The sequence below is a fragment of the Phocoena sinus genome, chromosome 4 (assembly GCF_008692025.1).
Source record: "Phocoena sinus isolate mPhoSin1 chromosome 4, mPhoSin1.pri, whole genome shotgun sequence".
Taxonomy (NCBI): Eukaryota; Metazoa; Chordata; class Mammalia; order Artiodactyla; family Phocoenidae; genus Phocoena; species Phocoena sinus.
This window is the reverse complement of record NC_045766.1, coordinates 84,530,200-84,555,238: the sequence shown is the minus strand read 5'-3', so window position 1 is coordinate 84,555,238 and position 25,039 is coordinate 84,530,200. Positions and strand designations below refer to the sequence as shown.

At 36.3% G+C, this 25,039-nt stretch overlaps 1 protein-coding gene across 2 annotated transcripts in view; it reads left to right on the top strand.

The window, feature by feature from the left end:
* Positions 1-25,039, top strand: part of GRAMD1C (GRAM domain containing 1C) — an 82,443-nt gene that overhangs the window by 33,672 nt on the left and 23,732 nt on the right. The window contains exons 1-4 of one of the 2 annotated variants that reach the window (XM_032631644.1): positions 15,633-15,911; positions 18,688-18,806; positions 21,249-21,381; positions 23,097-23,256. In XM_032631644.1, coding sequence (XP_032487535.1) covers positions 18,763-18,806; positions 21,249-21,381; positions 23,097-23,256 — 337 coding nt within the window. In that variant the 5' untranslated portion in view covers positions 15,633-15,911; positions 18,688-18,762. Of the gene's footprint in view, positions 1-15,632; positions 15,912-18,687; positions 18,807-21,248; positions 21,382-23,096; positions 23,257-25,039 lie in introns of those variants that run through there. The other variant, XM_032631643.1, reaches the window with a different exon arrangement.

The window sequence follows — 25,039 nt, the reverse complement described above, 5'->3', positions numbered from 1 at the left end:
TACCGCAACTAGAGAAAGCCTGCATGCAGCAACAAAGACCCAATGCAACCAAAAATAATAAATAAATAAATTTATTTTAAAAAGAGAAATGTATGAAATAAAGAATAGAAAAATAGTGTTATTCAACAGAACCAAAAGTTCTTTATTTGAAAAGATCAACAAAATTGACAAACCTTTAGCTAGGGTTACCAAGAAAAAATTAAAATTATTACATTCAGAAGTGAAAGTGGTAACATTACTACCAGCCTTATAAAAATAAAGGGTTTATACTATGAACAATTGTATGCCAAAAAATTAGTTAACCTAAATGAAATGGACAAATACCTAGAATGTCACAAACTATTAAAACTGACTCAATCAGAAATAGAAAATCTGAATAGACCTATAACAGGGAAAGAGATTGAATTAGTAATCAAAACTCTACCCACAGAGAAAAGCTAAGGCCTAGATGGTTTCATTGGTGAATCCTGCCAAATGTTACAGTAGAATTAATACCAATCTTTCAGTCTTTCACAAAGTATTCCAAAAAATTAAATAGGAGGGAACACTTCCCAACTCAGTCTATGAAGCCTGTATTACCTTGATAGCAAAAACAGACAAAGACCATCGCAAGACCAATATTTATGTTCATTGTGTCTATGAATGTAGACACAAAAATCCTCAAGAAAATATTAGCAAACCAAAGTCAGCAACATATAAAAAGATTATATGACATGATTTATACAAGGTTGTTCAACATATGAAAATTGATCAATGCAGTACACTATATTAGAATAGAGGACAAAAAACATGATCATCTCAATTAATACAGGAAAAATATTTGACAGAATCCAACATCCTTTCATGATAAAAAATAAAACAGGCTAGGGCTAGCAGGAAATTTCAACAGCCTGATAAAATTCACACCTACATATTTAATGGTGAGAGACTAATGCTTCCACCTTAAGGTCAGGAACAAGGCACGGATGTCCTTTTTTTGCCACTTCTGTTCAACATTGTAGTGAAGGTTCTAGCCAGGGAAATTAGGCAAGAAAAAGAGGTAAAAGACATCCACATTAAAAATGAAGAAATAGAGACAGCAGAAGCAAGAACTACAATCCTGCAGCCTGTGGAACAAAAACCACATTCACAGAAATATAGACAAGATGAAAAGGCAGAGGCTATGTACCAGATGAAGGAACAAGATAAAACCCCAGAAAGACAACTAAATGAAGTGGAGATAGGCAAACTTCCAGAAAAAGAATTCAGAATAATGATAGTGAAGATGATCCAGGACCTCGGAAAAAGAATGGAGGCAAAGATCGAGAAGATGCAAGAAATGTTTAACAAAGACCTAGAAGAATTAAAGAACAAACAGAGATGAACAATACAATAACTGAAATGAAAACTACACTAGAAGGAATCAATAGCAGAATAACTGAGGCAGAAGAACAGATAAATGACCTGGAAGACGGAATGGTGGAATTCACTGCTGCAGAACAGAATAAAGAAAAAAGAATGAAAAGAAATGAAGACAGCCTAAGAGACCACAGGGACAACATTAAATGCAACAACATTCAAATTATAGGGGTCCCGGAAGGAGAAGAGAGAGAGAAAGGACCTGAGGAAATATTTGAAGAGATTATAGTTGAAAACTTCCCTAACATGGGAAAGGAAACAGCCACCCAAGTCCAGGAAGCACAGAGAGTCCCATACAGGATAAATCCAAGGAGAAACACGCCAAGAGACATAGTAATCAAATTGGAAAAAATCAAAGACAAAGAAAAATTATTGAAAGCAGCAAGGGAAAAATGACAAATAGCATACAAGGGAACTCCCATGAGGTTAACAGCTGATTTCTCAGCAGAAACTCTACAAGCCAGAAGGGAGTGGCATGATATACTTAAAGTGATGAAAGGGAGGAAGCTACAACCAAGATTACTCTACCTGGCAAGGATCTCATTCAGATTCAATGGAGAAATCAAAAGCTTTACAGAAAAGAAAAGCTAAGAGAATTCAGCACACCAAACAGGCTCTACAATAAATGCTAAAGGAATTTCTCTAAGTGGGAAACACAAGAGAAGAAAAGGACCTACAAAAACAAATCCAAAACAATTAAGAAAATGGTCATAGGAACATACATATTGATAATTACCTTAAACGTGAATGGATTAAATGCTCCAACCAAAAGACACAGGCTTGCTGAATGGATACAAAAACAAGACCCATCTATATGTTGTCTACAAGAGACCCACTTCGGAGCTAGGGACACATACAGAGTGAAAGTGAGGGGATGGAAAAAGATATTCCATGCAAATGGAAATCAAAAGAAAGCTGGAGTAGCAATACTCATATCAGATAAAGTAGACTTTAAAATAAAGAATGTTACAAGAGACAAGGAAGGACATTACATAATGATCAAGGGATCAATCCAAGAAGATATAACAATTATAAATATATATGCACCCAACATAGGAGCACCTCTATCCATAAGGCAACTGCTAACAGCTGTAAAAGAGGAAATCAACAGTAACACAATAATAGTGGGGGACTTTAACACCTCACTTACACCAATGGACAGATCATCCAAACAGAAAATTAATAAGGAAACAGAAGCTTTAAATGGCACAATAAACCAGATAGATTTAATTGATATTTATAGGACATTCCATCCAAAAACAGCAGATTATGCTTTCTTCTCCAGTGCGCATGGAACATTCTCCGGGATAGATCACATCTTGGGTCACAAATCAAGCCTCAATAAATTTAAGAAAACTGAAATGATATCAAGCATCTTTTCTGACTACAACGCTCTGAGATTAGAAATCAATTATAGGGAAGAAAACGTATAAAACACAAACACACACACACACACACACACAAAAACACAAACACATGGAGTCTAAACAATACGTTACTAAATAACCAAGAGATCACTGAAGAAATCAAAGAGGAAATCAAAAAATGCCTGGAGACAAATGACAATGAAAACACGAGGATCCAAAACCTATGAGATGCAGCAAAAGCAGTTCTAAGAGGGAAGTTTATAGCTATACAAGCCTACCTCAAATAACAAGAAAAATCTCAAGTAAACAATCTAACATTACACTTAAAGGAACTAGAGAAAGAAGAACAAACAAAACCCATAATTAGCAGAAGGAAAGAAATCATAAAGATCAGAGCAGAAATAAATTAAATAGAAACAAAGAAACAATAACAAAGATCAACAAAACTAAAAGCTGCTTCTTTGAGAAGATAAACAAAATTGATAAACCATTAGCTAGACTTATCAAGAAAAAGAGGGAGAGGACTGAAATCAATAAAATACGAAATGAAAAAGGAGAAGTTACAACAGACACCACAGAAATACAAAGCATCCTAAAAGACTACTACGAGCAACTCTATGCCAATAAAATGGACAACCTGGAAGAAATGGACAAATTCTTAGAAAGGTATAACCTCCCAAGACTGAACCAGGAAGAAACAGAAAATATGAACAGACCAATCACAAGTAATGAAATTGAAACTGTGATTAAAAATCTTCCAACAAACAAAAGTCCAGGACCAGATGGCTTCACAGGTGAATTCTATCAAACATTTAGAGAAGAGCTAACACCCATCCTTCTCAAACTCTTCCAAAAAATTGCAGAGGAAGGAACACTCCCTAACTCATTCTATGAGGCCACCATCATGCTGATACCAAAACCAGACAAAGATACTACAAAAAAAGCAAATTACAGTCCAATATCACTGATGAATAGAGATGCAAAAATTCTCAACAAAATACTAACAAACAGAATCCAACAACACATTAAAAGGATCATACATCATGATCAAGTGGGATTTATCCCAGGGATGCAAGGATTCTTCAATATATGCAAATCAATCAATGTGATACACCATATTAACAAATTGAAGCATAAAAACCATATGATCATCTCAATAGATGCAGAAAAAGCTTTTGACAAAATTCAACACCTATTTATGATAAAAACTCTCCAGAAAGTGGGCATAGAGGGAACCTACGTCAACATAATAAAGGCCATATAAGACAAACCTACAGCAAACATCATTCTCAATGGTGAAAAACTGAAAGCATTTCCTCTAAGATCAGGAACAAGACAAGGATGTCCACTCTCGCCACTATTATTCAACATAGTTTTGGAAGTCCTAGCCATGGCAATCAGAGAAGAAAAAGAAATAAAAGTAATCCAAATTAGAAAAGAAGAAATAAAACTGTCACTGTTTGCAGATGACATGATGCTATACATAGAGAATCGTAAAAATGCCACCAGAAAACTACTAGAGCTAATCAATGAATTTGGTAAAGTTGCAGGATGCAAAATTAATATACAGAAATCTCTTGCATTCCTGTACACTAATGATGAAAAATCTGAAAGAGAATTTAAGGAAACACTCCCATTTACCACTGCAACAAAAAGAATAAACTACCTAGGAATAAACCTACCTAGGGAGACAAAAAACCTGTATGCAGAAAACTATAAGATGCTGGTGAAAGAAATGAAAGGTGATACCAACAGGTGGAGAAATATACCATGCTCTTGGATTGGAAGAATCAATATTGTGAAAATGACTCTACTACCCAAAGCAATCTACAGATTGAGTGCAATCCCTATCAAATTACCAATGGCATTTTTTACAGAACTAGAACAAAAAACCTTAAAATTTGTATGGAGACACAAAAGATCCTGAATAGCCAAAGCAGTCTTGAGGGAAAAAAACGGAGCTGGAGGAATCAGACTCCCTGACTTCAGACTATACTACAAAGCTACAGTAATCAAGACAATATGGTACTGGCACAAAAACAGAAACAGATCAATGGAACAAGATAGAAAGCCCAGAGATAAATCCATGCACCTATGGTCAACTAATCTATGACAAAGGGGGCAAAGATATACAATGGAGAAAAGACAGTCTCTTCGGTAAGTGGTGCTGGGAAAACTGGACAGCTACATGTAAAAGAATGAAATTAGAACACTCCCTAACACTGTACACAAAAATAAACTCAAAATGGATTAGAGACCTAAATGTAAGACCGGACACTATAAAACTCTTAGAGGAAAACATAGGAAGAACACTCTTTGACATAAATCACAGCAAGAATTTTTTTGATCTACCTCCTAGAAGTAATGGAAATAAAACCAAAAATAAACAAATGGGACCTAATGAAACTTAAAAGCTTTTGCAAAGCAAAGGAAACCATAAACAAGACGAAAAGACAACCCTCAGAATGGGAGAAAATATTTGCAAATGAATCAATGGACAAAGGATTAATCTCCAAAATATGTAAACAGCTCATGCAGCTCAATATTAAAGAAACAAACAATCCAATCCAAAAATGGGCAGAAGACCTAAATAGACATTTCTCCAAAGAAGACATACAGATGGCCAAGAAGCACATGAAAAGCTGCTCAACATCAGTAATTATTAGAGAAATGCAAATCAAAACTACAATGAGGTATCACCTCACACCAGTTAGAATGGGCATCATCAGAAAATCTACAAACAACAAATGCTGGAGAGAGTGTGGAGAAAAGGGAACCCTCTTGCACTGTTGGTGGGAATGTGAATTGGTACAGCCACTATGGAGAACAGTATGGAAGTTCCTTAAAAAACTGAAAATTGAATTACCATATGATCCAGCAATCCCACTACTGGGCATATACCCAGAGAAAACCATAATCCAGAAAGACACATGCACCCCAATATTCATTGCAGCACTATTTACAATAGCCAGGTCATGGAAGCAACCTAAGTGCCCATCGGTGGGTGAATGGATAAAGAAGATGTGGTACATATACAATGGAATATTACTCAGCCATAAAAAGGAACGAAATTGAGTCATTTGTATATACGTGGATGGATCTAGAGACTGTCATACAGAGTGAAGTAGGTCAGAAGGAGAAAAACAAATATTGCATTATTGTATTAATGCATGTATGTGGAACCTAGAAAAATGGTACAGATGAACCAGTTTGCAGGGCAGAAGTTGAGACACAGATGTAGAGAACAAACATATGGACACCAAGGGGGAAAGCCACGGGGGTGGTGCTGGTGGTGTGATGAATTGGGCAATTGGCATTGACATGTATACACTGATGTGTATAAAATTGATGACTAATAAGAACCTGCTATATAAAAAAAATAAAATTAATTAAAAAAATTAAAAAAAAAATTTTAGGGACTATTTATTTTAGTTGTTCAAACAGAAGAACTGCCAGGAGATAAGTTCTCTTTGGTAAGTTTATATTTCAACACATGTATCTATTTTATATACTATAGAGATATACACAACATGAATTGAATAAAAGCTCTAAGAAAGATCTGTCATTTCCAAAAAAAAAAAATGAAGAAATAAAAGTATCTCCATTGACAGATGACATGTTTTTGTGTATATCAAATCCTACGAAAACCAATAAAAATGTGCAAGAACCAATAAATAAGTTCAGTAATGTTGCAGAATGCATGATCAAAATACAGATTACTTATATTTCTATACATTCACAATAAACAATCTGATAATAGAAATTAAAAAAAATTCATTTACAATAGCATCAAAAAAGAATAAAATACTTGGGAATAAATTTAACAGAAGTATAAGACACGTACACTGAAAGCTACTGGACATAGGTGAAAGAAATTGAGACTTAAGTAAATGAAAAGAATCTTATGATCATGGATTAGAAGACTTAATATTGTTAAGATGGCAGTACTCCCCAAATTAATCTGCAGATTCAGTGCAATGCGTATCAGAATACCAACTGGCATTTTTGTAGAAATTGAGAAGTAGATTCTAAAACTCATATGGAAATGCAAGGTACCCAGAATAGCAAGAACAATCTTGAAAAAGAAGAACAAAGTTGGATGAATTAGTCTGTTAGGTCTGCCATTTAAAAAATGCCATAGACTGAATGACTTAAACAATAGAAATTTATTTTCTTAGAGTTCTGGAACCCAAAGGCGCCATCGCCAAATACATTGGGAGTTGGGGTTTCAACATACGGATTTGGGGGCGACGCAATTCGGACCATAGCAACGTCATTTAACCTTAATTTCCTCCTTAAAATCTCTGTCTCCAAGTATAGTCATATTGGGGGTTGGAGCTTCAGCATGTGAATTTGGGGGAATACAATTTGTTTCATAATATTGGAGGGCTTAACACTTCTTGATTTCAATGTTTACTACAAACCTGCAGTAATCAAGGCAGTATACCTGGCAAAAGTCTAGACATAGATTAATGGCATAGAATTGAGAATCTAGAAATAAAATCTTAAAATTAATTATCAATCATAAATTGATTTTTGACAAGGTTACCAAGATAATTCAGTGGGGAATAAATAGTCTTTTTACCAAATGGTGCTGGAATAACTAGATATCAACATGCAAAAAATGAATTTTAACCCCTACTTCATACCATATACAAAAATTAACTCAGAATGGATCACAGACCTAAATGCAAGGTCTAAAAGTATAAAACTCTCAGAAGAAACTGTAGGTATAAATACTCATAACCTTTGGATTAGACAATGGTTTCTTAGATATGACATCAAAAGCTCAAGTGACGAAGGAAAAAAATAGATAAATTGGATTTCATCAAAATTAAAAACTTTGTGTTTGAAGGAGTCCATCAAGAGAGGGAAAGGGCAACTAACACATGGAGAAGATATCTGCAAGTTATATATCTGATAAGGTATTTGCATCCAGAGTTATATATCTGGAGAGGAAATATGTGCAAGTTAAGAGTATATAAAGAATTCTTACAACTCAACAAGAAAAAGACAAATAACCAATTAAAAAGTGGGCAAAGGATTTGAATTGTAATTTCTCCAAAGAACATATACAAATAACCAAGTGCATGCAGAGATGCTTAGTGTCATTAGCTGTTAGAGAAACATAAATCAAAACCACAGTGAGATACCACTTCACACCCACTGGGATGGCTAAAATAAAAAGACAGACATTACCTCATGTTGAAGATGTAGATAAAATAGAGCCCTCATGCATTGCTGGTGGCATTGTAAAACTTTGAAAAATTTGAAAAACAGTTTGGTAGTTTCTCAAAATGTTGAATATAGAGCTACCATATGACCCAGCAATTCCATTTCTAGGGCTGTATGCAAGAAAATTGAAAGCATATGTTCACACAAAATCTTGCAGTCAAATATTCATAGCATTATTCATAGTGGCCAAAAATAGAAACATCAACAGATGAAAGTATACATAAAAATATATAAAATGTATATTCATAAAATGGAATATTATTCAGCAATAAAAAGGAGTGAATTACTGATACATGGTACAACATGGTAAATCTTGAAACATTATGCTATGTGAAAGAAGCCAGTCCCAAATGAACACATATTGTATGATTCTGTTTTTATTAAATGTCCAGAATAGGCAAATTAAATGTCCAGAATAGGCAAATAGGCAAATAGAAGTTGAAAATAAATTTGTTGCCAGGGGGAGGGAGGAATGAGGAGTGACTGCTAATGAATTTGGCCACCTTTTTGGGTTGATGAAAATATTCTAAAATTCATAGTGATAGTTGTACAACTCAGGATATGCTAAATACTACTGAATTGTATGCTTTTAGAAAAGTGAATTTTATGGTATGTGAATTATAGCTTAGTAAAGCTGTTATTTGTTATTTAAAAAAAGTTTTTAAACAGACACTTATTTCTCTATAGCCATTATTTTGTTGAAACTTTAAAAAAGATTTTTATTTTTTATTGGAGTATAGTTGATTTACAATGTTGTGTTAGTTTCCGGCGTACAGCAAAGTGATTTAGTTATACCAATACAAATACATGTATCTATTCTTTCTCAGATTCTTTTCCCATATAGGTTATTACAGAGTATTGAGTAGAGTTTCCTGTGCTATACAGTAGGTGCTTGTTGATTATCTATATTATATATAGTAATGTGTATCTGTTAATCCCAAACTGTTAATTTTTCCCTCCCCACCATCTTTCCCCTTGGATAAACATAAGTTTGTTTTCTAAATCTGTGAATCTGTTTTGTAAGTTCATTTGTATCAGTTTTTAGATTCCACATGTAAGTGATATCATATGGTATTTGTCTTTCTGTGTCTGACTTACCTCACTTAGTATGATAATCTCTAGGTCCATCCATATTGCTGCAAATGGCATTATTTCATTGTTTTTTATGGCTGATTAATATTCCATTATATATAGGTACCACATCTTCTTTATCCCTTCCTCTGTTGATAGCCATTTAGGTTGCTTCCATGTCTTGGCTATTGTAAATCTTGCTGCAATGAACATTGGGGTGCATGTATCTTTTCAAATTTTGGTTTTCCCTGGATTATATGCCCAGGATTGGGATTGCTGGATCATATGGTAGCTGTATTTTTAGTTTTTTTAAGGAACATCCATACTGTATGCTTTTAGAAAAGTGAACTTTATGGTATGTAAATTATAGCTCAGTAAAACTGTTACTTTTTTAAAAAATGGTTTGGGGGAAGAGTAGAGATTTCCAGCTGATAAGAAAGGCTCCTTCTTTGCAGCAGGAGCTTAAACACCACTGGCAGAAACTTGACCTCCTTTCCTCCCTGCTACCCAGCTCAGCTTCTCACTGGAGTGCACAGCTTTTGCTTAAGGGCTCTTAGGATTGAATGACTTCCAGTTTTTCAGGCAGCTGCTGAGGTCTGGGTGTTTCAAACAGTGCTCTGCTTGGATGCTTTCACTTTGCAGGAGTGCTGGGGGACTCAAGGTGATCTGGAAGTTGGGAGATGGAGAAGAGAAGTGGGTGGGTGTGGGGGAACTTGCCAAGCACAGACCCTCCTCCCTCCTTAAGGGAACGTTTAAGGCTGGCAGGGCAGCCCCAAGCCCAAGCTCCCCCCACCCCCTTGAGTCTTTCTAGGAGTTTGGGTGCCCAGTCTCCCCATGCCCATGCTCCTAACCTGGGAGATGCTTAGGGCGGTGGGCCCGCGAGTGCCAGGTCCAGCGGTGCATGGCAGCCACCTGGGAGAGCACGGAGCAGATGTGCTAAGGCATGAGCCCCCCGCAGCTCCACTCTGCCCTACCAGTGTTGCTCTAGGGACATGGCATGGCTAACCCTTCCCCCAAATACCAGTTTTTTTCGAGTACTCTGGGAATCCCCCAGGTGCGTTCTCATGCTAACAAGGAACCAAAGACTGCTATGCAGCCTACGTTTGGTTATACCCTAGATCAGAGTGTCCTCTGCAAATCACTTTTGCGCTTACCACACTGGGGTAAGTTGGGATGCATCCTCACGAAAACAAATACCTCCTGGGAAATGATAAAGTTCAGGCTTACAGATGAGCCGGGGAGAAACTGAGATCTGAAATTTAATGAAAAAAGAAGAAAAAATAAAGCTCTTTGAAGTGGGAGAAAGAGAGGGAATTCCAGACTACTTCTGAGGCTACCATAGCCAAGAAATGTCTTGTATGCTGGCTGGGAGTAAAATCTAAGCGTCTTTGAAAAGATCCTCATGTCACCCGTGTTCTTGATGTGTACACGAGGAGTATCACCATCTTTACTGTAGTTATACCCTTCAGATCTTTGGATTATTTGGTTATCTTTAACATTGAACATGCAACTCTATTTCAAGGGGACACTATACCCTTTTTTTAAAAAAATTTTTTGGCCATGCTGCTCAGCTTGCGGGATCTTAGTTCCCCCACCAGTGATTGAACCCGCAGCCTCGGCAGTGAAAGTGCGGAGTCTTAACCACTGCGCCGCCAGGGAATATCGCTATACTCTCATTTTAATAAAGAGAACGGTTACCATTTCTGCTCTATACTATGAGAAAACTCAATGTTTATGCATATACTATATGTTAAGTACTATACAGACTTAATGAAAGTTGAAGGTGAGATGTCAGGTTTAAAACTGTCCTAATTGGAATATTGAACACTGTAGAATCCACCCAGAAAAGGAATTAGAAAACAAAATCAACAACAAAGCTACCCTTCCTGTGTTCTTCTAGTAATCTTTGAAGAACAATTCTTTTTAACATGGTAATATGTATAACAATAATAGTAACTCCCACTTAGGAAGTGTTAGGTGCCAGGCGTAGTGCTAGGTGCTTGGTGTAGTCTTAGTATTGTCTGTAATTTTACGAGCCTCAGTTGTCTTCTAGTTTTTTAAAGTGATAAAGCCACATTGGTTAGATTCCTTGATCTTTTGTAATACTATTTTTTAAAAGAGAAGGTAAAAACCAAAATTCATAAAATACACAGCCTAACTACAAAATTCTAGAAAACAACACAAGTAACTTGAATAATAAATTTTGTATATATTCAAACTATTTTAGGGAATTTAAGTTCAGAATATTATAATCATGTTTACTTTTAATTAGGGAATTTGAGAGTAAAAGTAAATATGTGTTACTTTTGCTTGCTGTTTGCGTAATAAAGCCTTAAAGGTATAGCATATTAATCTAGATAAAAGACTATTCCAGTAAGATTGATTAAGACAATAGAGTGATTTTAAATCTGTGTGTGTGTTTTATTTAATTCTCCAGTAAGATAAATCTACAAAAGGGGAAAAAGCTGGAGGCAAATATATTGCCTTTGAGAAAGAATGCTTTTAAAAGTACATTTGTTTTTCATTCGTAAGGTTCCTCTGATGCATTGCTTCAGAAAGGACAGTTTATTTCAGGTATTTGAGTTAGCTTACCATAAGTCTTCAATGTTTAGACATGTGTCTAAACTGTCACCATGTCATTCATGCTGTAATTAATAGCACTTCAGCTTAGTTCACAACCTTTGAGTTTAGCACCCTTCTTGCAGATAGCACATTGACTATTTGAGATTTGTGAGGCCAGGAGACTGTGGCAGCTCCATTTTCGGTTACAAACAATTGATGTTTACTGTCTTTATAAAGAACCTCTCAGCCCTTCCCCACTCAAGCCCTCCACATTTTGTTTGAGTTTAAGCCCCGCCCCCTTCCATGTTTTGTGTCGGAGCCAGACAGTCTTCCCGCCTGTTTTTGTATGGTCCACAAAGTAGGAGTGGTTTTACATTTATATTTCCTGACAATTATATGAAATTCAAATTTCAGTGTCCATTAATAAAATTGTATTGAAACACAGCCATGCTCATTCTTTATGTGTTGTCTGTGGTTGGTTTCACACTACAGAGGCAGACTTGAATAGTTGCAACAGAGACTAAATGGACCACAAAGCCTGAAATATTTACTCTATGGTCTTTTACAGAAACAGTTTTTTGACCTCTGAACAATACTAAACCAAACTCATCTTTTTTTGAAAAAAAAATGCATACCTGCTAATGTTAGCTTCCTGCTTAATACCCATCACCCTTGGATAAAGATTTTTAATTGTTTATAGAGACTGTATGATCTGGCCCCAGCCCACCACTCCAGCCTCATTAATACTTTTATGTTTCTAGTGATATTATCATATTATTAGATTTAGGATTACTCATGCTAATAATACAGGCAGGATGTGTACAGAATGAAATTGTTCTTTTTGTACTATTTTTTTCTCTGAGAGATGTAATAGTGGTATCTCTTGCCAGTACACGGGGGCTACTGGGAAGCTAGCTCTCCATGGAAATTTAAGAGTACATATTGAGAGTAGATGTTTAAATCCGGGGCCTAACAGAGCAGAAATCTGCGCTCATTTTAAATTCTAAAGCTTAAAGAGACAGAATGGCTTTCAGGCTTATTCCCAAAGGCCAGAAGTAGGAGGCATGTGTCAGAATTAGGGAGGAGGTTATGAGGGGTGTTTTGTCAATGTATACAGACCCACCGTCTTCCAATTTTGATACATGTCACTCCATCTTCTATTTTGGGACTCTCTAGTTGAAGGATGACAGGAGAGTATCCTATTCCTCAAGTGGGTTGGGGAAAAAAGGATTTAAAACAGTTTACTGATTGTATTAGTATATATAAAGAAAGAATGTGTTGGTCTGAAGCGGGCTTGGCCAGACTTAGGCCAAGAACTTAAGACTTAGGCCAGAAAAGCAAAGTCACAGAGGCAGACTTTGACCACTAGAGAAATGTACAAAGATAGGACAGAGATGAATCATCAGGCTCCATCAGTGTCACAGTAGTTTTTCCTTTAAAACTGTCTACCTTTGCTCTGACTTCATGCTTATCATGCAAATTTCTGATTACTAGTCTGATTTCCAAGGTATCCAGGTACCTGAATATTCAGGTTCTCCAGGTAGGATGAACGAATTCTGATGATTAGAAAAGATCGTTCCCCTTCTATGCATTAGTATATTTACTACGGAGCATGTACATGCAGCTTGTGAGTGTGGCTGGTTTGAGTCAGCTGATCTGAGTGCATCTCTAGGATGTCAACAGTGCTGAGGCCATTCTGCAAACAGTGGTTAGTTTATCAAGTTAGTGTCACCTTTGAGACCTTTCGGAAGAGTGTCATACAGCTTTTTCCTGCAGACGCCTCAGCCTTATCAAACCTCTTATTACTGCTTATGCCTCTCTCCAATGATTCTTTCTTTTGGAATTACTTGGAAATCTAGACGTTTTCCAGTAGTCCTATAAATCTAATAAGTACAGTATTCAAATCTGCCAGGAAAAAAATGCAAATTGCTAAGTATTTTAGTCACATATTCTATAATAACCTGGCAGTGTAGAAGTATTAGTATTCGTATATTGTTCCCTCTTGTTTACCTTTCTGGTTGGCAGAACTCCTCCACCTATTTTCCCTTGGTCAGTGAAGTATACCTCCTCCTGCCCAGTCACCCAAGCCAGAAACCTGGTGCATCCTTGTTTCTTACCTCTTCTTTGCCAACATGTCATGTTGGTCATCAAGGCCCTCATCATTTCTAGCTTGAACCATTACAGTAGTCTCCTAAGGATCTCTTTTTAACACTCTAATGTGTCCTTTAGGTCAGGGGTCCCCAACCTGGGGACCCCAACCCCCTGGGGGGGTTGTTAGCTTCCTGTTAGGAGCCGGGCCACACAGCAGGAGGTGAGCGAGCGAAGCTTCATCTGATGCTCCCCATTGCTCACATTAGGTCCCTGGTGCCCAAAAGGTTGGGGACCACTGCTTTAGGTTGTTACCAAAAAAGTAGTCATTTTAAAAGTGGATCTTTTAAAAACACACTTCTGAACTTGTTGCTTTTCTGTGTGTAACTAGTAGGTGGCTTTTTCTATTTAGCGTGGAATACAGGCTCTTCATGACCTGGCTGCTTCCCCCTTCCCCACTGACTCTTACCTTCTCCCTCTCTGTGTCTTCCTCTCCCCGCCCTCCCGAGTCATGGTGAACTGGCTTGCCAGGCCGCTCCACTTCTCTGCACACTTGCATTTGGTGTATATGAATTCATCTTACTTGATATTTCAGCAGCATTTCACACCATGGCACACTCCCTCTATTTTGAAACACCTTCTTCCCTTGATTTCCATATCATTCTTTCTGAACTTTGCTCTACCTCCCTTGTATTTTTCTGTCCTTTTTTCCTCCTCTTCCACTCAGCCTTTGCATGCCAGACTTTCTTTGGGCCCAGTCTTAGGTTCTGTTTTCCGTCTTAAACCTACTGAGCTCAACTCTGCTCCATATCCAGTGGTTTACTATAAAGGATTTTTATATTTAGCAAAAGTATATAAAAATCATTTACAGTACAATTAATGTATATTTTTCTCATAGCTATTTGGTTACCATGGTACAGTGAGGATATGTATCTATGGTTTAGGTCAGTAAGACCTGCCATAATATGCCAAGAGCACTGGTTTTTAGGGAGTAAAAGCTAGCCCCATAGTGAGCTCTCTTCAGTTTGAGCGAGTAGTATCCTCCAGTGTTGCTTTGGTCCCTCATTCTGCTGTTGTATAAAATGATTAGATTTTAGCAACCCTACCTACCCTCAAAAGGTTGATCCTTGCAGTCTATCAAGTAGCGTTTGACATGTCTACACACTTTACCAGACTAGATGGAACAACTAGGTAGCTGTTTCTAGCTACGTAGAAATTAGGGCAAGATTTGATTTTTCATTTAGAAGAAAATTTTTCTTCTGGGAAATAAATTAGAACTGGTAGATGAGACTCTCTATAGTGTTTATTATAGTCCAGGTAGGTCGCTGCCAGGAAATTATTCTGAATAAAGGAAAAAATATTTCTAAAGGAAAGAATTATTGAGTCATCAACATGTAAACTTTTCAGTGATGAAAGATATGCCGCCTGCTTCTTGGAATTCCTCCACCTGAATAGCTCATTCTTCTTGACATTTCCTGACGTTCCATTTACAGTACTCAAGGGTTGCAATCCTTGATAGTTGTAAAGGGTTAATGCAGGAGTCTGATGGGGATGTGACATTAGTACTGAAGAAGTGGGGTATGAAGAAGCAATGACATTGCCAGAATTGAATAGGAAGTATTAGCATGGAGAAGAAAATTTAACCCTTAATATATTTAATTTTAAAAATGAGATTAAAATCATATTGCAATAAGCATTTTACATAATTGAGCATAGGCAAGTAATTTTCATTTGCATTTTTTTGTTTCTAATCAGTGTGTAGAACAGAAGAAATAGGGAACTGTCTCTTTAATAAAACCCTGTTTACCTACCCTCTTCTAGTAGGAGTGGCTTAGGAACCTGTAGAGTGAGGTGTAACTTCCAATTCTGCATTCTGAAGGGCAGCCTTGGATAAGAGTGCTGATACTACAAACCAGGAAGTGACAAATCATTTGCCTTAAATTATAGTAGAGCTTGTCTTTTATAAGGAAAACTTCTCATAACAAAACTAGAAGATTGAAGCATGGTTGTCACTAAATGTTTGGAACTCTGCTGCAGATAAAGACTTTGCAGCGTACTTAGAATACAAAGCTTTCTGGGCCAGAAATTGATCTGACTTTTGAGCCTTATCTGATTACTGCTTGATTCCTCTTTATTTTGTTCAAGTGCTCAGCGGGTTGAACGGGGAGCCTTCCTCCCTATTGTTAGCAGGTAGGTGGTCAGCCTTTGTTTAAAATTTAAGTTGTTTTTTAAGGTTACTTAACCCTGGTTCTGCTGCTGATTATTGAAAGAATTATGAATATCAGTCTGGGTATATGTTTTAATGTTTGAATATTCAGCATGGCTGTAAATAATCATTTTTGTGACTTTGTAGAAAAAGTCATTTTTAACAAATTAGCAAATCTATAAGGTGACAAGTTAAGTGAGTTCTATTTTGTTTTCTATTAACCTTATATGTTTAAATTTAATTAACAGATTAAAAGTATATTGAAGTTACTCTGCTATTAACTTCCTGATAGTATTTGATAATATATTTAAAACATTTATTGATGTAGTCAAATAAAATTGTATTTTTGTTGTTACTATTTTACTTATAAGTTTCATTTCTTTCACTCTTAGAACACTCTGAGTGTTTAGCTCATTGTTTAGCTACTTGCTTTAGTTTGTTTTTGGAATACTTTGATACCTATTATTTCAGAAGACTTTTTATAAAAGGTTAATCTTCCACAAGTATATTGAAATATTGCTTGTTTCTCTTTATAAAGTTAACCATGCATTTATGACACTAAAATTGTTTCAAAGATAACATCTTTGGAATATTGAGCTAATTATTAGCATGAGCTAATTGCTATTGTGAAAAAAAAAAGCCATTCACAAATGGTTCTTCTGGAGTGGGAATCAGAAATGCGTGTGGGTACCTTTAGGATCAAGAACAGTGGTTTCTTTCTCTACCACTAGTGATCCTTTTTTTCCTCTATGGACACTATGCTTCAAAAGACTTTTTGTCAACCAAATAAGTGGTGTATATTAAATAATAAAATGTTAGAACATTATCGTTTATTAGGGATACATTATTTCCAATGAGAGTTTCTTATCAGCCTGGAATAACCACTCTAGGTTAATATAATTCAGCTCCGAACGAAGAGGCCTTACATTTTACCTAGCTTGAAAAACTTTATTGTAGGTAACTGTTAGGATATTTTTGACTTTTTGAAATACTGATAGTAACATCTGAAGTTTCAACAACTGCTCTTATGGAATCTTAGTCATCTGGGAACTAGCAGTCTAAAGTGCAGAAATTCTGTTCTTAATATCTTTGAGTTTCCATGAAATGTAATGAAGGTCATCTAGTATAATGTAACAAACAAAGATACCATAGCTACTAGACAGAGAGGAGAAACAGGGAAAAAGAAAAAAGGAAATGTGGTATTTGTCATTGGGAATATCTGCGAGGAATTCAAGGTGTCTGTTTGTTTTTGCCCCATAAAATTTCCCTATATTTATCTCTACTATTTACCCACTTAAAATTTTTACTCTGATTAGTCTGATAAATTGATAACTGACTTCAAAACAAATATTGCTTATGTTTTTCATGTATTTTATTCTATATTTTTATGTAGCTTCCCTCTCCCAAATTTTTTTATTTCTCCATTTCCTCTATTCATGTCCTTCCCTCAGCTTAGCTGAAGACCCTTCTGCAATGTGAAGCCTTATCTGATCACCCTCAACCACAGTAATATTTCTTTCCTTTAGATTTCTATATCATGTTGATTCTACCAGTTCTTTAGTACATAATAATGATATAGCTTGTCATATTTAACTTTTACTTAAAAGTTTGCAGTGTTTCTTCAACTAAATTATAGTTGTTTGAGAGCAAGTAGGACATCATTTTTATCTGTTTTAGCATCTAGTGCAGTGATACACATGTGGTAGTTCTAAATAAATATCTGTTGAATGAAAGAGATGTAAAGAATCTTGCCAACAGTTGCTTCAAGTGTTATGCTGCCTCCCTCTACCTTGCTTAATTATGTAATTAACCATCCATAATGTTTCTAAAAATCAGATTGTTGGTTGTCATACTATTATCGTTTTGGTTTTCCTTTGTAACACATGCATTTTTTATATTAGATTATTTAACACTGATATGATACCTACAAAGAAAGAACAAGCTGGACTTTATTAAAAATAAATAAAAATAAAAACGGAAATATTCTGAATTCCAGACTCTTGCATTTTATATTTTAGGAGAATATAATTTAAAATTTACTGATATGTGAGGTTTCAAATATAGTTAAAATATTCAGATACATTATGAATTAAGGGGAGGGATTCTGAACTGACGTTTGGTATTCTGAATGGTGATCCAGTCATCCTGGTTGGATTGCAGAATATAAATCACAGATTAGTAATTGCCAGAAAGGATGAACAAATTATTTTATAAAAAGAGGGTTTTAAATGTCTTACACCCATTGACAGTAGTTATTATATTACACACTTTAAAATCATCATCTACCGGGCTTCCCTGGTGGCGCAGTGGTTGAGAGTCCACCTGCCAATGCAGGGGACAGGGGTTCGAGCCCTGGGCCGGGAGGATCCCACATGCCGCGGAGCGGCTAGGCCCGTGCACCACAACTACTGCAGTCCGCACGCCAAGAGCCCGTGCTCTGCAGCAAGAGAGGCCACCGCAGTGAGAAGCCCGCACACCGCAACAAAGACACAACACAGCCAAAAATAAATAAATAAATTTATAAAAAAAAAAAAATCATCATCTACCTATTCCCAGTATCAACTATGTCGGATACGTTTTGTTAACCCACTTTTTATAGATACAGAAAACTGATATCTAGAAAGGTGAAATAACTAACAAAGCCATACACTAGTAACTGCATAACAGGTCGTTTTGACTTCAGAATTCATGTTTTGAATCACTATGTTGTATACTATGTTATGTTTTCCAATAGTCAGGGTAATCTTTCTGTCATTCTAGAGCTTGACCAGACAGGAAGTCTGGCAGCTGCTCCAGCAGAACTATGGCACTGAGCTAGGCTTAAATGCTGAAGAGATGGAGAACTTGTCCCTGTCGATTGAGGATAACGTGCAGCCAAGGTACTGCAAAGTGTCTTGAAATGTCAAGATTTATTCATCATTAATCAAAGCAGAATTATTTTAGACTTTACTAATTCAGGCTTTCTATTTATTCACCATCCAGTGAAATTTGCCTCTTGCTTCTCTGTAGTGGAATGAGTGAAAGGTGAGGACAGTGAATAGTTTGCTAAATTGGTAAGCAAATACAGGTCGGATGAGGAAATGTTCACTTTGTAACTGTGTCACCTGGGATTTGCTTAAAGCATGGGGTTAGTAAACCTTTTTATTAAGGATATGGAGAAGTACCTAGTGAAATCTCTGCACCTATAGATAACAATAAAGAAAATTAGCTGGAAGATATTTTAAGGGATAGAAAGATAATATGACTTTTCCTCAAGGCTACCCTAGCGTAGTACTTGACATGTAGTTGGCACTCAATAAATATTGAATGCATTAATGAAAGGAGCTTATAGCGCTACAGGGAATGCAAATAAATATAATACAGGGTTGGAAATGATAAGGGCCAAGAAGAGCAATAGATAATGTGGGAAAAATTCAGAGTGGAGAGAGATTATTTTTGACTGATGGGAATTCACTTGGAAGAGTGGACATTATTATTAACCTGTACAAATAAAAGTGCTTTTTGTCCAATGGTGATTGAGGTCAGAGCAATAAAAACAGCTAAGGATAATACATGAAAATTCTAGAGCAAACATTATGCTAAATGAAAGGAGCCAGTCACAAAAGACCACATCTCATCTTCATATTTATAGGAAATAGAGTCCAGAATCAGTAACTCCATAGAGATAGAAAGTAGATGGGCAGTTGCCAGGGACTGGGAGAAAGGGAGAGTGGAGAGTACAACTGCTGATGGGCACAGGGCTTCTTTTGGGGTGATAAAAATGTTCTAAAGTTAAATAGTGGTAATGACTGCACAACTCTGTAAATCACTGTATTGTACACTGTAAATGGGGTGAACTTTATGATATATGAATTATACCTTAATAAAAAATTAGGCAAATTATTTATTTAAAAATTCTGTAGTAAATAAGTCTTAAGGTGGAAATCTTTCAAAGTCTCATGTGTGTACAAAGATTTTATTCTATCTAGATAAGCCTTCTAGTTATACTGATCCTATTTATATTGTGTCAGCTCAGCATTAATATTTTACAGTCTTTTTTACATGGTTACACGTGTATATTTTATTAGTTTTCTGTAAAGTTAAAAATTTCCATTGGACTACTACTCTCCTTGTAAAGTTTACTAGGCTTGGGACTTCCCTGGATCCTCATTCCCTCTTCTGCTCTTTTTCTCATTCTTCCAATCTCTGAGACAAGCACATCTACCTCACACCTGTATTTCCTCAGCTCTTCCATCTTCTTTCTTTTCACTTTCAATCTTTTCTTCACTCTCCTCCCTCTTTTTATCTTCATTTCTCCACAATCCACCTCCATCCTTAAAATCCTCAAGTACAGACACTCAGCTGGTGGTCTTGTCTCCAGGAGCCGTTTTCCTTGTTTGGTTCCCTCAGAGTCCTGCTATTCTGCCTGGCCAGGAGTAACTGAGTAGTAGACCTAAGTATTATTTGGGTGGAGTAGAATAGGCTTTTTTAGCTTTTCTGTCTCTTTGTCAGGATAATATGGATTCAGATGTCAGGCAGCCACTTTATTTTAGGAGCACTTTAAGTCTAAACATAGCAATGATTACATGGGAATGCTAATTGCTCAATAAAGTTGAGGTCTGGAAATTAGATCCATTGTGCTGCTTTTATATTTAATACACTTTCCTATTTTTCCCCCCACTCCCTGAAAGAGGAAAAGAAGGTCCCAAGACATTTATTGTAATCTTGTTCCTATGACCATTTGAAAGCTTTTCCTTTAACCTTAGGAATTCCTGTTCTCAGGAACGAGAAGAACAAGAAGGGAGGCATGGACTGATGGATGGGCTCTGTGCTCAGACATCAGGAGCTTTCCCTTCCTGGAGTGATGTGCCATCTCAGCTGGTACTGAATCTGAAGGAAGGAGACGAGATCTAGAACTGCCTTCCGGTGTTGCCTGGCATCCAACTCAAACACCTACCCTGCACCTTTCGAAGCTTCTTCATTGTCCGCAACTGAAATTTAAATAAGCAACGTTCATTTTATTAGTTGCTGTTACGGCCACTTGTACTTGGTTAATTTCTTAATGGTTTCTGAAGTTTATAAAATCTTATATGAGCATATTTTATTTTCAGCAGTGGAGTCAATTTGCATGTGATTTAAGAAGATAGCTTTGTTATAAGTAGAAGCTTATTTGTTACATTACAAAAAAAAAAATTTGTTGTCCAAGTGCTTTATAATAGAAAAGGACCTCAGTGAGGAGACTGAATCAGCTATTTGTGCGGAAGTGACCTTGTTTATGCTTCTATGATGTGTTTCTTTTTTTTTTTTTTTTTTTTTTTTTTTTTATGATGTGTTTCTTACAGAAGTCCAAGAAGAAGCAGCTTGGATGGCTGTGGGGAGAGAGATGAAAAATTATCCAAGCCAATCAGTTTTACCCGTGAATCAATTAGTCGGGTTTCAGAAACAGAGTCAATTGATGGAAATCCACAAAAAGGGGTTAGTATATGATATCCCTTTTAAAATCTGTCTGATACTGCCATGTGTTCATCACAATGGACCTTTTAAAATCTGTCTGATACTGCCATGTGTTCATCACAATGGAAGAGAAAATAAAAATACAATATACAAAATGTTTAAAAACTTAAGATGTCAGGCTGCTCTTGTATTTTAGGACATGAGTTTTAAGCCTGTCAGTTGCAGAGGTTGTATGGGAATAATATGTGGTTCTGTTCAGAGCTGGATATGGTGCAGAGTTACCAGGCAGCTCCCTGAGCATCAGTCTGTAAGGGGGATAGACATCATTAAAAATATGATAAGGTGGAGAAATTCATAGTTAGCAGAATTTTTCCCGTAGTAGGTAGTGTGCGTAGTGGAATCTGTTTTGAAGGGGAGAGGAGAACTCTGAGCACCATGCTTGAATAACAATAGATGCTTGTTAAGCTGATTACTAAAGCAGGCACATCCAGTTAATTACTGGGCTTCATAGTTAGTTAGTTTCTTTCTTTATTTTTTCAAGTATTATTATAAGCCCTTCAATTTTTTTTAATTTCAGTGAGTTTCTATCACTTGAAGTCATTATTATTACTACTTTTTTTTTTTTTTTTTCCGGTACGTGGGCCTCTCAGTGTTGTGGCCTCTCCCGTTGCGGAGCACAGGCTCCGGACGTGCAGGCTCAGTGGCCATGGCTCACGGGCCCAGGCGCTCCGCGGCATGTGGGATCTTCCCAGACCGGGGCACGAACCTGCGTCCCCTGCATCGGCAGGCGGACTCTCAACCACTGCGCCACCAGGGAAGCCCTGTTACTACTTTTTATACTCAGTTTGTCCCCTCTGCCAATGGGAGCCCCTTCAGGTTGGCTCCTTTGTCCTTTTGAAATAATCAGTAGTCTTTGATGACTTCCTTTCTTTCTGGTACAATAATGTGTCCTAGGCACATTTTGTTTGTATACTTTCTGTCCCAGACTAAGTATCAGACATTTTTTCTAATGAGCCATAGTTTTAATGAAGAATGGTACTTAGGCCACATTCTGAGTGCTAAGAGTGTACAACTTTTGTTCTTCTGATTGGGGATGTAAGTTTGGGGCCAATGTTGAATTTCTTGTTTTACATCAGAGCATTGGCTTCAAGTCCTACCTCTGCCACTTGCTAACTGTATGACCTTAAATAAATTAACTTAATTCCTTAACCTTTCTATGCTTTTGTTTTCTCAACTATAAGATGAGGACACTTACCCCACAGGGTTTTTTAATAAGGACTAAATGAATTAATATATGTGAAAATGCATTGAACAGTCCCTAGCACATATTAAGTATTCAATAGCCATAAGCTATTATGATTGAAGGTGAATCTGTGTGTGGCCAGCAGTGGACTTTTTCTACCTTCTCTCGAGCTCCCAGCATCTGCTGTGAATAAATGTTGGGGAAACATTGAAACAGAATATATTTATGTAAAAGGCCACCAAGTTATAAACTTTGTCCCCTTTCTCTTCGACCTAAGTGATTCACATGTTGTTAATTGTGAGTTCTTTTTTTGTGATGTTCTTCATAAAATTATTGTTCATTAATGTATAAGAAGATGACTTTAGGATAGTCTATGTTATCTACCAATATTTTTTGGACTGAATTGGAAATGTGATACAAACATAACAATTTTTTCAAAAAGCAGTATTTCAAAGTGTCTTTATTATTAAAGATCTCATTGTTTGCTTTTTAGGGGTTAGGGAAAGAGGAACCCCAGAGTGAGAAACAGATCAAAAATCCTTCACTAACTTCAGAAAAGAGGTTAAGTAGACTGTCATCAAAATCACTGGACTTGAATAAAAATGAATATCTTTCTTTGGACAAAAGCAGCACTTCAGATTCTGTTGATGAAGGTAAAGAATTTCTTATAAATTTTAGTAAAATTTCAGTTACGTCTTTTAATGTTTACTTTTATATTAGATGTGTGCAAATTGAGCATTTGGTTTTTGCATTAGATACAGTCTCACTCTATAATGAACCAAAAAAGGATGGAAGTTAATAAGAAATAGAGGAAAGGGGCTCATAATCTAACCTCTCTCCACTTTTCAGAAGCCTGGAATTTGAAAATCTTCATCACGTTTAGCTTTTAACGTCCCAAGCCTTAAGATGGGGGAGATGAAGCAGTAACAAGGGAAAAGCAATTTTTTTCTTTTTATCCATGACTCATTTGTAACTGGATGTTGTGCTTCTTATCTCCCTCACTTATTTTTCTCCTCCTCCAACCTCCTTCCCCTCTGGCAACATTCCCCTCTGGCAAATTCACTTGTTTGTTCTCTGTATCTATGACTCTGTTTCTGTTATGTTTGTTCATTGTTTTGTTTTTTAGATTCCACATAGAAGTGAAAGCATACAGTATGTGTCTTTGTCTGACTTATTTCACTAAGCATAATACCCTCTAGGTCCATCTATGTCAAAAACGGCAAGATTTCATTCTTTTTTATGGTTGAGTAATATTCCATTGTGTGTGTGGGTGTGTGTGTGTGGGTGTGTATATATATATATATATATATATATGTGTACACACACACACACACACACCCACACACACACCCACACACACCACACCTTCTTTATCCATTTACCTTCTTTATCCATTTATCTGTTGATGGGCACTTAGGTTGCTTCCATATCTTGGCTACTGTAAATAATGCTACAGTGAACATAGTGGGGTGCATATATCTTATTGAATTAGTGTTTTCGTTTTCTTCAGATAAATACCCAGGAGTGGAATTGCTGGATTGTATGGTAGTTCTATTTTTAATTTTTTGAGGAACCTACATACTATTTTCCATAGTAACTGCACCAGTTTACATTCCCACCAACAGTGCACAAGGGTTCCCTTTTCTCCACATCCTCCCCAGTACTTGTCATTTGCTGTCTTTTTGATGACAGCCATTCTGACAGGTGTGGGGTGGTACCTCATTGTAGTTTTGGTTTGCATTTCCCTGATGATTAGTGATGTTGAGCATCTTTTCATGTGCCAGTTGGCCATCTGTATGTCTTCTTTGGAAAAATATCTATTCAGGTCCTCTACTCATTTCATTTTTTAATCAGGTGGTTTTCAGTTGTTGAGTTGTATGAGTTATTTGTATATTTTGGATATTAACCCCTTATCAGATAATATCGTTTGCAAATGTCATCTCCCATTCTAGTCAGCCTTTTCATTTAGATTATAGTTTCTTTCACTGTGCAAAAGCTTTTTTGTTTGATCTAGTCCCATTTATTTATTTTTGCTTTTATTTATCTTGCCAGAGGTGATATACACAAAAAAATACTGATAAGAAAGCTGTCAAAGAATGTACTGCTTATGTTTTCTTCTAGAAGTTTTATGGTTTCAGGTCTTACATTCGAGTCTTTAATACCATTTGAGTTTAAAAAAATCATAATAAAAATCTTCATGGTGTAACACTATAATTTTACTACTTTCCTTAACCACAAAAAAAAAAAGAGAAAGAGATTCAAAAGTAGAGAATATAATAAAAATAAAAAGCAGTTGCTTAAGGGAAACTTTATAGCAAATCATATTCTCTTTACTTTCTCTTAAGTTAGAACCAATAACCTAGGGCTTGTCATGATTATCAAATGGGCATTTCAAGGAATTTGTTTTCTTTTTAGCTGTAAGATTATTGACACTGA